Source organism: Stigmatopora argus, chromosome 5 (assembly GCF_051989625.1).
Source record: "Stigmatopora argus isolate UIUO_Sarg chromosome 5, RoL_Sarg_1.0, whole genome shotgun sequence".
In the NCBI taxonomy this organism is placed as follows: domain Eukaryota; kingdom Metazoa; phylum Chordata; class Actinopteri; order Syngnathiformes; family Syngnathidae; genus Stigmatopora; species Stigmatopora argus.
In genome coordinates, this window is record NC_135391.1 from 174196 (window position 1) to 187453 (window position 13258).

Here is a 13258-nt window from a genome sequence, read left to right on the forward strand (position 1 = left end):
CGCCGTGAGACAACAACAGTATTCGCACACGTCATTTTTTTTTTTTACTAGACGTCGGAACAATCCGTGAGAATTGGTGTGACTTCTATTTTGACTCGGGCTAGTATTGAAATCAGCTCCACCCCGGCGTATAGAGGGAAGGTCACGTGACCAAATCCGGCCGTGAGCGAGCGCTAGCTGTGCGATGCAACTACCGAAAACTTGTGCCTCCTGCGTCAACCGAGCCTTTGTTTTCACTATTTAGATAGACAGACACAAATGTTGGGTAAAAAGGTCAAAAAGCCGGGCACGACTTCTCAAGGTGCAATGCTTTTTGTATACTAAAAGCACAGTTGGGACTCCTTCAAAATAAAACCCCTGCGGTCAAAACATTCAAGCGATAGGATTGGTTCAGCCAAGTGTCATTTGCCGTATCGATTGTATAGCATTAACTGTATATGCTATTGCAGTATCGAGGTGATATGCTGAACCGAAATTGCCAGGCACGGTCCAAGTGATTGGAATGTCCCGTTCTTCATTTGTAGTTTTAATTTTTCCTTATTCTTCCTGTTTGGGATTGGCTCAAACTGAAAAGGCCGAATAGTTAGATAGAACTAAAGCATATGGAATCAACACATCAATTCAAACTGGAGTTTGGTGATTTTTGTTGTTGTTGTTCATCTGGTATCTTTGGCTAAAGGGTAAATGTAATTGCGTACTGCGTATTTATTCAAATGTGTAAAAGATAGGGGTGTTGAATATTTTTGCACCCGAGTTAGGTCCAAGTGACTGACAATTTATTAAAGGACATCCAAATAAAAAAATGAAATCAATTTGGAAGAAGATTCATGTATTTTTTTTGTTCAAAAGAACCCCTTTGCGTGGGCCTGTATTGTTTTCATGGTGTCTTTATTCATTGAGTGGATTATTCATTGACATGACATATGTGGATTTTTCTTTTTCACAGTGAGTCCGGACCTGTTTTTTGTGTCGCTGCCAAGACGCGGCTGCCCGGATTGCGTGCGATGGTGAGTACCGAGCATCTTTGAATATTTCTCGTTTTTAGCGGAAAAGCGCTCTTCAAACAAAACGTGGGCTAATTTCTTAGGACATCGGACAGACTTCTTTTGATTGGGAAGCGCTCAAATTGAAAGCATGCCACAGCCTTTTTAAGAGGGTCGCTCATAAACGTGACTTGCTCTTCAAAGTATCGCACGTGGCGTGGAGAGTACTTTTCACTGCTTGACTCAAATATTGCGCCCGCTTGGTACCGTGTAGTATTTTCGCAAGTGTTGTAGGTCAAACGCGACAGCCGCCTTCCTCCGTGCGATAGTAATGAGGACGTTAATGGCGCTGGCGCTAATTATGATGAGGATGATTAGCGGCGGAAGCATCTGCTGTGTCGATGATCTCCGCTGCCAATGACGATGATCGCTTTCATCATAACGACCATGATGACTTGTTTCTTCTCGTCAAAATCAGCGCCTTATCTTATCGTACGTCGCCTCCTTTTCTTTTGGGCCCGAAAGCCGCGCTTTTCGCGCTCTCCACTTGGGGGCGCTAGAGGGCCGCTCGCCAGCGCGCGCACCTCTCTTTTGCCACAACCTTTTTTTTTCTTCTTCTTTTTCTTCTTTTTTTTCTTCCCTCATTTGCCTCCAATTTATTTTCATTCAAACGAAGGGTGACCATGTGAAGAACATCAGATGAGTTGACAGCCTGTAAATGTGATTTAAACATTTAAGCACCATTTACCCAGATTAAGTTTCAATTGGAGAACAAATGCTATTAGGTGAAAATCTTACAGTAAGCCGCCAACGACGGGGCCCACGCCATTCCCCATTTTCCCGTTCTTTTGACCTCGCGGCCGGCATTGGGACGAAAGGCGCTGCTACTCGCTAAGCCTGATTAAAGGCTGGCGTTTGGCGGCGGTGGAGTCCATCTGCAATTTTGTCCGTCTGCCCGGAGTGCTGGATGGCGATTTTTTTTTTTTTTAGGCCGTGCCCGTTGACGGCCTCTAAATAAATACGCGGGGGCCGGGCCACGCTGGGCCGGGCCACGCCGCGCCACGCATTCATTCCCATTGTGCCATCCCGCTCTCGGTGTCGGTTCCTCCCTTAATGTGGTGGTATTAATGGACCCGATCGCAGCTTCGATGAATAATCAATGGTCAGCGGTGTGCGACCGCGGTGCCGAGACCTTGAGCGAAAGGGAAAATTTCCTCATGGGACCATGGCGCCCGCTCACACACGGGCACGGGCACGGGCACACACACACACACACCTGGAGGCCCTCCCTAATCAGCACTCTAATGCTTTAGAATCTGTCGCACGCTTTGTTTGCCGCACAATGTGAAAGATAAACAAGCGCCCGCCGCTCTGTGTACGCACTGATCATGCGTGTCTTTCGACGTGACGGCGCCCTCCCGCCCTCCTTCTCCGACTCCGATACTACCGAGGCGCGTGCGTGCGTGCGTGCGTGCGCGCCCCCGCGTGCGGGGAAACAGCCACTTTGGCTAATAGCTGCTACATTAGTCTCCTAACCAGCTGGTCATGGCCATTTAGAAATGTTCATTAGGTCGGCGACCAGAGTGGATAGGTGCGATAGTTGACTCTCCGTCGAGCGAGGACGGGTGGCGAAGGCAGGGAGAAGTCGGCGGCGGTGTCGGCGGTGGCGATGGCGGCAAAGTCATTCACCCGCCAACTTGACGACCAAGTGTTAAAAGCCGCGGATGCAATTATCCCCAGATTGCCCCGAATTAGAACCTGGCGTATAATTACATCTCATTAATGTCTATGAGTGTTATTTTAGAGTTGTGAAAGGTTGGATAAGCAGGACTTGCTATTATGGCTTATTAATGCCCCGACATCTGGCAGCGTCCTCGCTGGCAGTTAGCTGATGAGCCAGTCAGCGAGCGACCCGGCCACCGGGATACCGACCCACCGACCCACCGACGCCACATTTCAATATTATTGCGTTCGTATGGCCAAATCGCTCATTCCAAATGCAATAAGGCCATGTGGCCTTTCTTCTTTGAATGCGTCAAACCTTTGCCTTTCAGATTGTTTTGGGGGGGACCCTATTTAACAATAGTAGGTCATCAACAATCAAAGGCTCATCCTAAAAGATCAATTGTCACATTGATTTATTTGGCGCTTGAAAAAAAAATCCAAGCAACGTCGCTTAGATGCAAATCTACGTTCGTTGGAGCTTTCTCAAACCGGCTGCTTATATTTGCTCATCCCCAAAAATAGTAATTTCTTTGTGGATTAAATTTGAAGGAAGGCAACTAAAATGGCCTCCAATTTCACAATGATATACGATAGGTAAAAAAACAAAAATCTCTATGCGTCACTCAAAAACATGGCGAGCAGCGAGTTAGAAATTGACACCCAAACAAACCCTGGTGATTTTTGTATAGGAAGATGGAATCCAAATTTGGAGCGCTCCATTTTTATCGCAAGAGTCGGCGCTCGGCTAAAAGTCGTGTGTGAGTCTGTCGACGCGTCGGCGCTCGTGAGCACTCGCATTTCACACAAGGGGGAGGAGAAAAAAGGAGAAAAAAAGCCCCATTGATTCTCCATTTCCATATTAATGAGCAGATTTGTTAAGAGCCCGCAGGAGGAGGAGAAAAGAGCCCGTGTCTTCCTCCCGCACGCACGCCATTTAGAAATAAAGCTGATGCCCAGAAAAATGGAAATTAAACCTTTTACTTTCATAAATTTGAGGCGTCCGCGGCGAGCCGGCCGGCCAGCGCTCCATTTGCATTTCCATTTGCGCCCCAATAATGAGAGCGCGGGCCGTGAGGCGTCGGCATCAGGCGCCGGCGTCTCCACGTTAGCGGCCGGGCCTCGACGTTATTGGCCGTAGGCCCCCCTACTCGGATCTCTGGAGACCGCCGGCCGCGGCTTCCAAATCGAAGCGACTTTGCGCCACAAGTAAAATGTGTTCCCGCGCCACCTCACTCCAAGCAAAAGGCCCAAAATGTTGCCTGGCTGTGAAAAAAAAAGCGTGCTTTGTGAGCGCCGTCGCTGATTGAATTTATCGGCGAATGGATGTCGACTCGGAGCGGGCCAGATTGTTGTTGTCGTGGTCGGGATTGACGGAAAGAGCCGCTGCGGCTGATTGAAAGTGCCTTTTAGCTTGCTCTCGCTGTATATTTCATTTGGCAAAATGAAAGGGGACTTGGGGGAGGGTTTGGGGGGCCCGCCTTTGCCATCCCAGCCCGCCGTTTGCGTTTCCCGCCGCATGAATTGCGCCCCTTTCGGCTATTAATTGAATAATGCAAGGGCCCGTCCTCGCCGTCGTCGTTCGGAGCTCCCCGACGTTGGCCGTAAAAACGCAAGGAAGACGCGCTGGTAAAGCGGGGGCCCTTACACGGCCCCCCTAAAAAGAGGGCGGCTCATTTGGCCCGCCGTCGCTAGCTAGCCGTCTTTCAGTAAGTTCTTCTCCGAGCGGCCGAGTGTTGAGAAAAAAATTTAAAAAGCCAGCTGAGTGCCATTTTTCCAATCCCTATTTAATGGGACGCGTCTCATTCGCTCTTGTCGGCTAAAGGATATTTAGCCGGGCAGCCAGCCCTTCTACAATTCAATTCACCTTCCGCAAAGAGTAAAAAAGGAGCCCATTGGAATGTCCCTTTGTTTCTTTGGGCTGCAAAATTGGCGCAAGTGCGTCCGTGGCGCGTCCCCCAATCGATTTGCCCATTTGGAGGCCCTCTAATTTTTCACACAGTCGTCTCGGCCTCGCCCGATGCCATTTGTTTTTATTATCTGGGTGAATATGTTTGTCCGGGGATATCAATAATGGTAAAGAAAGCCATGACTCACTCGCGGGGAAAAGCGTCGGCGCGCGTCGGCGGCGGTGGCGGCGGCGGCGGAGGGGCCCCGACGCTCGCGACTCTTTGACGGATTTGTCAATGTAATTGCTGGAAAGCCGACGTAAACGCGCCTCGGCTGCTTCTGCGGCGGCGGTGGTGTGTGTGCGTGTGTGTGTGTGTGTGTGTGTGAGCGTGTGCGTGTGCGTGTGTGTGTGTGAGTGTGCGTGTGTGTGTGTGCGTGTGTGTGCGAGCGTGCGCGTGTTGGTGCGTGTTCTCCTATTACAGACAGTAATTACCGTCAGTCACCCTGTGTGTCCATAACAAGGCGGCATAATGCCCTAATCAAGCCTGGATTAATCCAACCCTCCCTCTAATCACTCTAAAAGTGATTTATATTGTTTTTCCTGTTCTGAACAAATGAAATCTGTAGCCCAAATGAATCCTGGCTTTTCATCACCGGAAAGTTAAAAAGCCAGTAAGCGTCACATTCTTGTCATTAAGATCACTTCTGAGGAGACGCACACGTACACACACACGTGCGTACACACACACACGCGCATACACACACACGCACGCACACACACGCACACACCTAGGCCGGCGTCGAAGCAAAATACGGCACGTAATGGAATATTCCATTAAGTCGGCACTCCAATAAGCATTAGTCGTCCGCCGAGAAAGGCTTTCAGACAAAGAAAATGAGGGTCATCAGGAGAATAACTCCAATTTGATGGCAGCGCTTTCCTCCGACGGAGTCGCTCCCGCTTAATCGTTTCCCGCCCCCCCCAAAAAAGCACCGGCTGATCAATTGCATTTGGCCAATTAGTCGCTCTACTTTTGGGGGCTAAATTAAGAGCGCAGGGCCCGGCAAAACGTGGTTGGGTGGGACGGGAAGCCCAAAGCCGCCCCCCTTTGCTATCGATCAATTATCGGGGTGAAAAACATAGGACGTACGTATACGTGATTGGCTGCAATTCATTTGTCAAATAGTGTCTGGGCGCAACGTGGCAATTTCTCGGTCCCGGGGATTCATTTGCGGAGAGCGCGCCTCCTATTTTTGCTTCCTTGCTTCTGGCTCTTCTGGCGCTTCTCGCACGCCTCCCGCTTTGTTGGGCGGCCATTGTTAAACAAATCAATTCCAACACAGGCTCACTTCCCACTGTTTTTTATTAGGAAGAAGCGAGGCCGAACACGAATTGTAACGGAGCCCTGAAATTTCCCCACCGCCGCCGCCGCCGCCGCCGCCGCTGCCGTTCTTCGCCTCTGTGCTCGGAATACAAAGGCGCTCGCGAGACGTGTACTTAACCGATGCAAATTGCGAGGCAATCTGGCCGCGCCGCCGCCGCCGCCGCCTTCCATATTCATTTCCGACGCCACGCCACGCCACTCCGGGCGACCCGCCCGCGTTCGCCCGCCTTCGGCCGGCCGGCAACCGTCCGGGGGTTAAGCCGACGGGAAAAGAAAATGGAGATTGGAGCGTGTCCGCCCGCCGTCTCTCTTTGGGCTTCCTTTTGGGCCTCACCCGTGTGAGAGCACGTTCCCCTCCGCGAGTCCCCCCCGCACCTCCCCAGCTCCAGCCCGCCACTCTCCTGCCCCTCGCCTTCCTTCCCCTGTTCTCTTCATGCTGCGTAATTCTCCCCTCGCAGAGTCTTGTTGCGCGGCGCCATGAATAATGCATGGGACGGGGACGGGGGCGCGTGTGAGAAATCCTCAATCTCACGCTCGGCTCCCGTCGGGCTCCCGCCCGCCCGCCGTTTACGGAGCCGGCGTCTCTATTACGGCCAAAGTGGCTCCGTGGCGTATGGCTTTTCTTTTTGGCCATTTGAGCTGCCATCGGCAGGGGTCCCAAAATCCCCTTCTCGATGGCGGACCCGCTCCCTCATTCATAGCCATTAAATGCCTCTCAAGTGGCCTAATTCCCGCATCCGATGCCAGCGGACTCGATTCCTGTTCACGGTTAGGCTCGGTGGGTAACGGTGGTCCGTGGAAGGCCTCCCCGAAGGCCCGCCCGAGTCCTCACGTGACGCGCGCGGGCATCCCGTCCCGTGGCCGGCGTGTCGGTTTGGAAAAGGTACCCGCCCCCCGGCCGCCGGCTTCTTGCAACGTACTCGTATTTTGACGGCGAAAAGCCCGAAAACAAATCAACGGACGCAAGTGACTGGCTCTCTTTCTCCCTCGGAGGATTTGGTACTTGAACGGGAGCGAGCGTCTACTAAGCGTGAGCGATGCCACGTAGACTGGAGTTTTATGAGGTGCGTACGCGCCGTAAAAGCAGCCGAGAGTTAAAGTGCTTTCCTAGCTAGCACGCTCAAAGCCATGTGTCAGCAGCAGAGCACTAAATCCAGCGGCGGTGCCGATGGCGGCCAATGGCGGACCGAAACCAATCCCCCCCACCCCCGAACGAACGCACGCCTTCTCCTCCTCTGATAGTCCATCATGGCTCCGTTTCAGGTGGCTGGGCCGAGTCCTTGAGGAGATCACGCGTCCATAGCAAGTACAGGACGAGCGCTCGTGTAAGAGCTTTGGAATGATTCCCCAGCTGCCCCTCCTGTGTTGTTTTTTTTTTTTTTCTTTCTCTGTCTCAAAGCCCCGCCACCCCCCCGTCAGACCATCATCCCGTCCTGGTCCGTTTCCTCCAAATGTCTCTACTATCCCAGCTTTCCTCCCGTTTTGTTTGTTTTCGCTTTCCAACTCGTTGGGCCTCGTCAATCATCCCTCGAATGGGTGCTCCGATGCCTCAGTTCGTGCTTAAAAAAAGCAATCCAGTAATCCCTCGCGTCTTCACTTTTCGGAAATTTACCACTTTGCGATTTTTTTCCCCCCACTATTAATTATAATTATTTTTTTAAAGTTCATAAAAATGTGAAAATCCACAAAAGGCACCACGGCGACACCGATCATTTTCAAAGGGTATATATGTGTGTATGCATTTATAAGTATATGTATATGTTGATGTATATATATGTGTATGTATTCACCTCCTAGCCACATGAGGTACAAGTGCATGCTACAGAGGATCACAATTTGTGGCCACTGACTGTTTTTTGGGTCACTTGAACAAACTCTCAATACTTGATGTCCACGGGGGAAATGGATTGGACGTCTGGCAACCCCCGATTTAGGCAAGCGCCCTGAGCAATCGCGTCATCAACATGTTTGGGCTCGCCACCGTAAAGCGGTAATGGCCGTGATGGTGGAATACTATCCCTAGCTTGGCGCCGCTTAAAATGCGTCAGTGTAGCAGGAAAGGAAAGGAAATGAAATGAAAGAAAGGGAAAGGCCTGGCATTTTTAATTCTTTTTTTGCCTTTTGCGAAAGCCCAAATGAATCACGCTAACGACCTGCGCGCCGTGGCGCTCTAAAATGAATACCTTAGCCGTGAAGATATAGGGCAAATAGGTGAGAACGGGGGGGAGCCAATGGGGGGTGGGTTATTTGAGCCGGCCGGCTATTGGCACAGGCGCGCACGTGCAGATCGCGCAGGGAGGGGGTTTCTCTGACGGGCAGGCTATTATCCCCGGCGTGGGCTCCCGTAATTGGCTATCTGGCCTTTTTTACAAATGTGGCTCTGCCCGACTGGCATATCAGCCCCCGTCCGGTCGAGCGTGTAGGGTCAGGGCTTAAACCCCCTAGCTATACGTGGAAGGGTCACCGGCACGTCCGTCACTCGCCCCCTTCACGCGCTAATTTCTACGGCGAGCGAGCGAGCGAGGCCGCTTTTTAACGGCGAGCGGCTGCTATTTTGGCCATTAGTCGGCTAATGGCGTCCGGACTATTCCGACGACGGCGAGCCGATGATGAAAGATTAGCTTAGCGTGGGTGGTCATTAGCGCGGGCTCGCCTTAAGGTCACGTTGTTTGACGAGCCGGACCGTCTCGCCCCCAGCTACGTCTGTGAGACGACATCCGTCGGATAAGGCGTTGTTTTGTGGTTTAAAAAAAATAAAAGGAGTCATTCCAGAAAGGATCGTTCGGCTCCCCTAATGGAGTCTATTTCAACTTGAATTTGAGAAGGCCGACAAGCGCTTGCCTATCACACCCTTGCGCCTTGTTAATCCTTAACCGAGGAATTAACCCTTATTAGCATTCTGGCAATATAGACCAGTCTTTCTTCACGCTCCCCATCTCGTGGCCTCCGCTTCCCCCCCCATCTACCGCAGGGGGCGACGTCTGGGGTCAGCGCTTCTGTCCGTCCTGCCACTTCCTTCCGCGTGGCATTCAGATTAGGGTGACCCCGGGGCGGCGCAATCAGCCGGCGGGCAAACCACCGTTAAAATGTCTCAAATGGCTACTTTTAGACCAAATTGCTGTTGTAAAAACAAAGTTAGCAGAACTGGCATTCGGAAGTGGCTGGAGTTTTGATGTCAAACAAAAACAATAAAATCCATTCCATGCCTTAAACTCCAAATTGAAAGTAAACGGGAGCTCTGTTAGAGTGACACTAAAGTGCTTTTTTTTTTTTTTGGTCTGGGTGTTCTTTGTCGTAACCTTGGCTGGCGGATTTGCATAGAAAGTGTCTAGAATGCCATTTTTCCAGCTATTACAGTGGCTCCTTTTCCGCTCTCATTTCAGACGTGGCGGACGGGATCCCATTTAAACCATCAATATTTAAATTTCCATCTCTAGGCCGTCCGCGGGAGAATTGCGCGGGCGCCGAGCTAGCGCCGCTATTTCGCAAATACAGTGTTTACCGGATTCCCGTGCCTCACGGTTCCGGACCGGAGGGTTCGATACCGGGCCCGTCGGGCCGCTCGCGTTCACGTAGAGCAGGGGTAGGGAACCTATGGCTCGGGAGCCACATGAGGCTCTTTGGATGGGTGCATCTGGCTCTTTGCTAACCTGTGAGCTAAAATATGGAAATTGCTGGTGACAGAACTGAGATATTACATCTAGAACTGATTTAATCTTCATTTTTTTGCAGTATACTCTTATGGAATGCATCCTCTCATTGATTAGCAACAGCATAAGAATCTTTTAAAAATATTCATTTTTTTCCACTTTAAAAGTGATGAAATTACAAAAAAATAATGGAAAAGGCACTCGTTTAGATGTATGTATTTTGACTTTTAAATTTGTAGTATGGCTCATCAAGGAATAACATTGGAAAATATGAATTGTTTGTGGCTCTCTTCGTCAAAAAGGTTCCCGACCCCTGACGTAGAGGTTTTTCTTTTTTCTTTTTTTTTTTTTGCTGTCGGACCGTCGCGGCTCGGATTGAAATGGTCCGAACGTCGCGACGGGAACGGACGGACGCCCGTCCGTCCCTCGCCGGACGCCGCGTCCACTCTTATTGCGCGCGACCTCTGTCTCGGCGCCTCGCCGTCTCGGATAACATTTTGACATTCCGCTCTCCTCCCCGAGACGAGGGCGAACGGGGGGCCCAATGATAAGGCTTCACTCACAATTAGCGGGCCGCGGCCGAGAGGCGAGAGGGGGAAATTGAACTGTCAGGGAGGAGAAGAGAGAGAAGAGAGAGAAGAAGAGAGAGGAGGGAGGAGAGGGAGGAGTGGGGGGGAGGGGGTGACCCCATCCGGCAAAATGGAGCCCGTCATAATTTGTTCATTTGCTGCCCATCAGCTTCTACCTTCCTCGCGTAACGCCGCCACGCCACGCTATGCTATATGCGCTGACCTTCCTGGCTAGCTTTTAGCCACTCGTCCCTGGCTTCGCACACTCCAGTGCTCTTGTTCATATCCCCCCAACCTCCCACCTCCCCTCCTCCCGCTTAGCGTCACCCCAGCGAGGCCTCCCTCCGTATTTCACAGCATGTACCCATTTGACGGCGTCTTATCTTTGTTTTTTAGGATCGATATCGACACCAGATGGATCCATTGGCGAGCGAGAGCGCCCAATGCAACCCCGAGAGCCAGCAAAAGGGAAAAATGAGAGTGGACGAGACCTCGGCTTACGGACGGATGGACGGACGGACGAAAGGACGCCTGGTAATGTTCATATTAAAGAAGCAGAGAGGCTTTTAGCACCTGTGTATTTAAATGTCAACTGCTGATGGGCCTTAATGTGATAATACGGCTGAGCGCAATTAGCTTGCGAGAAACAGGCGGCTTATTCTGGTCCACAATGATGAACACAAACTCCATCTCATTTTTTCTTTCCTACGTACGTTGATGTAATTACTCCACAAAAGCATTATGTCTGTAGGAAAAGGCAAAAAAGGGTTAAATGTAGGTTAAAAATGCCACCCTTGAACAGGCCTTCATTCGCAACGCTAAAAACTCGTACTGGGTGCAAGATCTGTCCCCGTGAAAAAGGTTTTAATGTTTGGAAATCAGTCCTGGTGTTCTCGTCCGTCTTTTATTCGAGTTACAGGTGCCAAAACGTATCAAATCGGCATTCGGTAATTTGTAGAGCGAGAAAAATACAATGGACACATTGAACTAGTCTGAGGATCATCATCATTTTGGCCAATGTCGACTTTGAGAAGCCAATTAAAGGTAGTAAGGACTTCCTGTGATGATCCGCTATTACATACGGGTGTCCATCTTGTCGTCGTACTGCTGCTCTTATCAAACGCAATTGACACCACTTGTAGTGCAGAGCAAACTTTTTTATTTTTTGGTCCCCCCAACCATCTTTCATATTCCGTGAGCATCGAGTGGCGCATTTCGACTTTGGTGCAACGCCGTTAATTGTATTTTGACTTCTTGCGCCTCTCCACCGTTGGTTTTGGCTAGCGGCGTTCGGGACGGGCCGCAATGGATTTGGGTTCTATCTATTGAAGCCATCTCTCCCATCTTCCTCCCTCTCGCCCGACAAAGTGAGTCAATTGCTATATGTCAGCAGAAGCGCGCCTGCATCAGTGTGTGCGTGTGTGTGTGTCCGTGCGTGTGTGTGTGTCCGTGCGTGCGTGCGTATGTACGTACGTGCGTGTGCTGGTGCGTGCGCGTGTGTGACAGCGAGGATACAGGTGTTGTTAGCAAGCTTTGAAGGTGACTGCTGGTCTCATCCATCAAAGGGGCTTTCCTCCGGCTGATCCCTAATGGATCCCCTCAATCAGAGGCGCTCACTGTCAGCCGCAGTCCACACAAAATGAGAAATCAGGCAAGTGGTCAAGGTTGGGGACTCGTAGAAAAGGGGACAAAGCGATAAAGAGCCGTCCGCTCGCCCGCTCGTGTCCGACGTGTCCATTAGCGCCCACGCCGGGCGGGGCCGCGCCTTTCCCGTCACCGCGCCGGCGCCGTCGGAGCGTCTGCCTGGCCACGCCGCGCCACGCCGCGCCGTCCCAATCTGGATGGAGTGCCGGCCCGCCCGCCCGCGCTTAGCCTCTCCCGTTAACTATTCCCGATAAATCAGCGTGGCCCGATAATGGGTAACAGACTGCGCCGAGCGTAGCCGAGCTTTTGATTGGCCGGGGCGCAATTTACAACGACGGCACAAATGGAAATGCTAAATGGGCGCCGCCTTGCCCGCACTCTTAAAAAATACTCCCGACTTAATGCGGCTATTGGCCGTTAACGCACTCCGCGTTGCCGTGGGTGAGCCATTAAAGTGGATGAAGGGAGTGCATTTTGAAAGGGAAGCGTCCTCCTCCCATTCATCGGCTCCTCGCCAGGCTAAATGGCGGGCGGCGGCCCCGACGTCCCTCGGCCGGGCGTCGCTCCCCCGCCAGCTAATGTATAGTGAAAGCGCCTCGCGGCTGATTGTCGGCGGCTCGCCGTTAAAAGCCCGACCCCTTTGTCGCTGCTGGCGGCGTTAATTGATTTGAGCCAACCCGAATCATCCGCCGCTTTCCTTTTGGAAAGCAAAGTCGGGCGGAGGGAGGGAGGCGGGCCGGTGTGAGGACGGCCGGCGTGAGGACGGCCGGCGCCAGGACGGCGTGCCATCTTCTGTTTCCCGGGCCGCGGCGCCCGCTGCCCGCTGTCCGTTCGGATCATATCCCATTGATTTTATGCAGATGATCACCTTTGTGCGTAGGCAGGCTTGATGGCGGTGGTAATTTACAGAAGAAAATCAATTACCCCTCTCGTCTGCAGGAGTAATTGTTTATTATTTTCCTATTAGACTGTGTTGATCAATGTTATGGAACCATTGCCCATGAATACCATCAACATAAATAGATTTGCCTCCGACATTAGTACTAGTTTACCTTTAATGGCTTATGCAATGTCAAAGCAATGCCATTGGGTTGCATCCAGGAGACACCTGCTGTGTGTGTGTGTTTGTGTGTTTTGTGTGTGTTTGTGTGTGTATGCATGCGTGCTGCCTCCTCTTTGCCTTTGTCTTCCGTCTCTGATAGCGACCTGTCCGTCCGTCCATCGAGCAGCACGCTAAGGAATCCCTTTGTCTTACATCTCATCTTTAGGCTTGCTTCATCTCAACGTGACGACAATATAGTACAGGGGTAGGGAACCTATGGCTCGGGAGCCATATGTGGCTCTTTCCATGGGTGCATATGGCTCTCCACTAACCTGTGAGGTAAAATAGGTAAATCACTGGTGAGAAAGCTGAG

At 51.4% G+C, this 13258-nt stretch overlaps 1 protein-coding gene across 1 annotated transcript in view; it reads left to right on the forward strand.

Annotated features, from left to right (window-relative positions):
* The first annotated feature begins 7243 nt into the window (after positions 1 to 7243).
* LOC144073930 (uncharacterized) overlaps positions 7244 to 13258 on the forward strand; it is a 31815-nt gene continuing 25800 nt past the window's right edge. The window contains exons 1-2 of the mRNA XM_077599876.1: positions 7244 to 7305; positions 10596 to 10733. Coding sequence (XP_077456002.1) covers positions 10614 to 10733 — 120 coding nt within the window. The 5' untranslated portion in view covers positions 7244 to 7305; positions 10596 to 10613. The remainder of the gene's footprint in view (positions 7306 to 10595; positions 10734 to 13258) is intronic.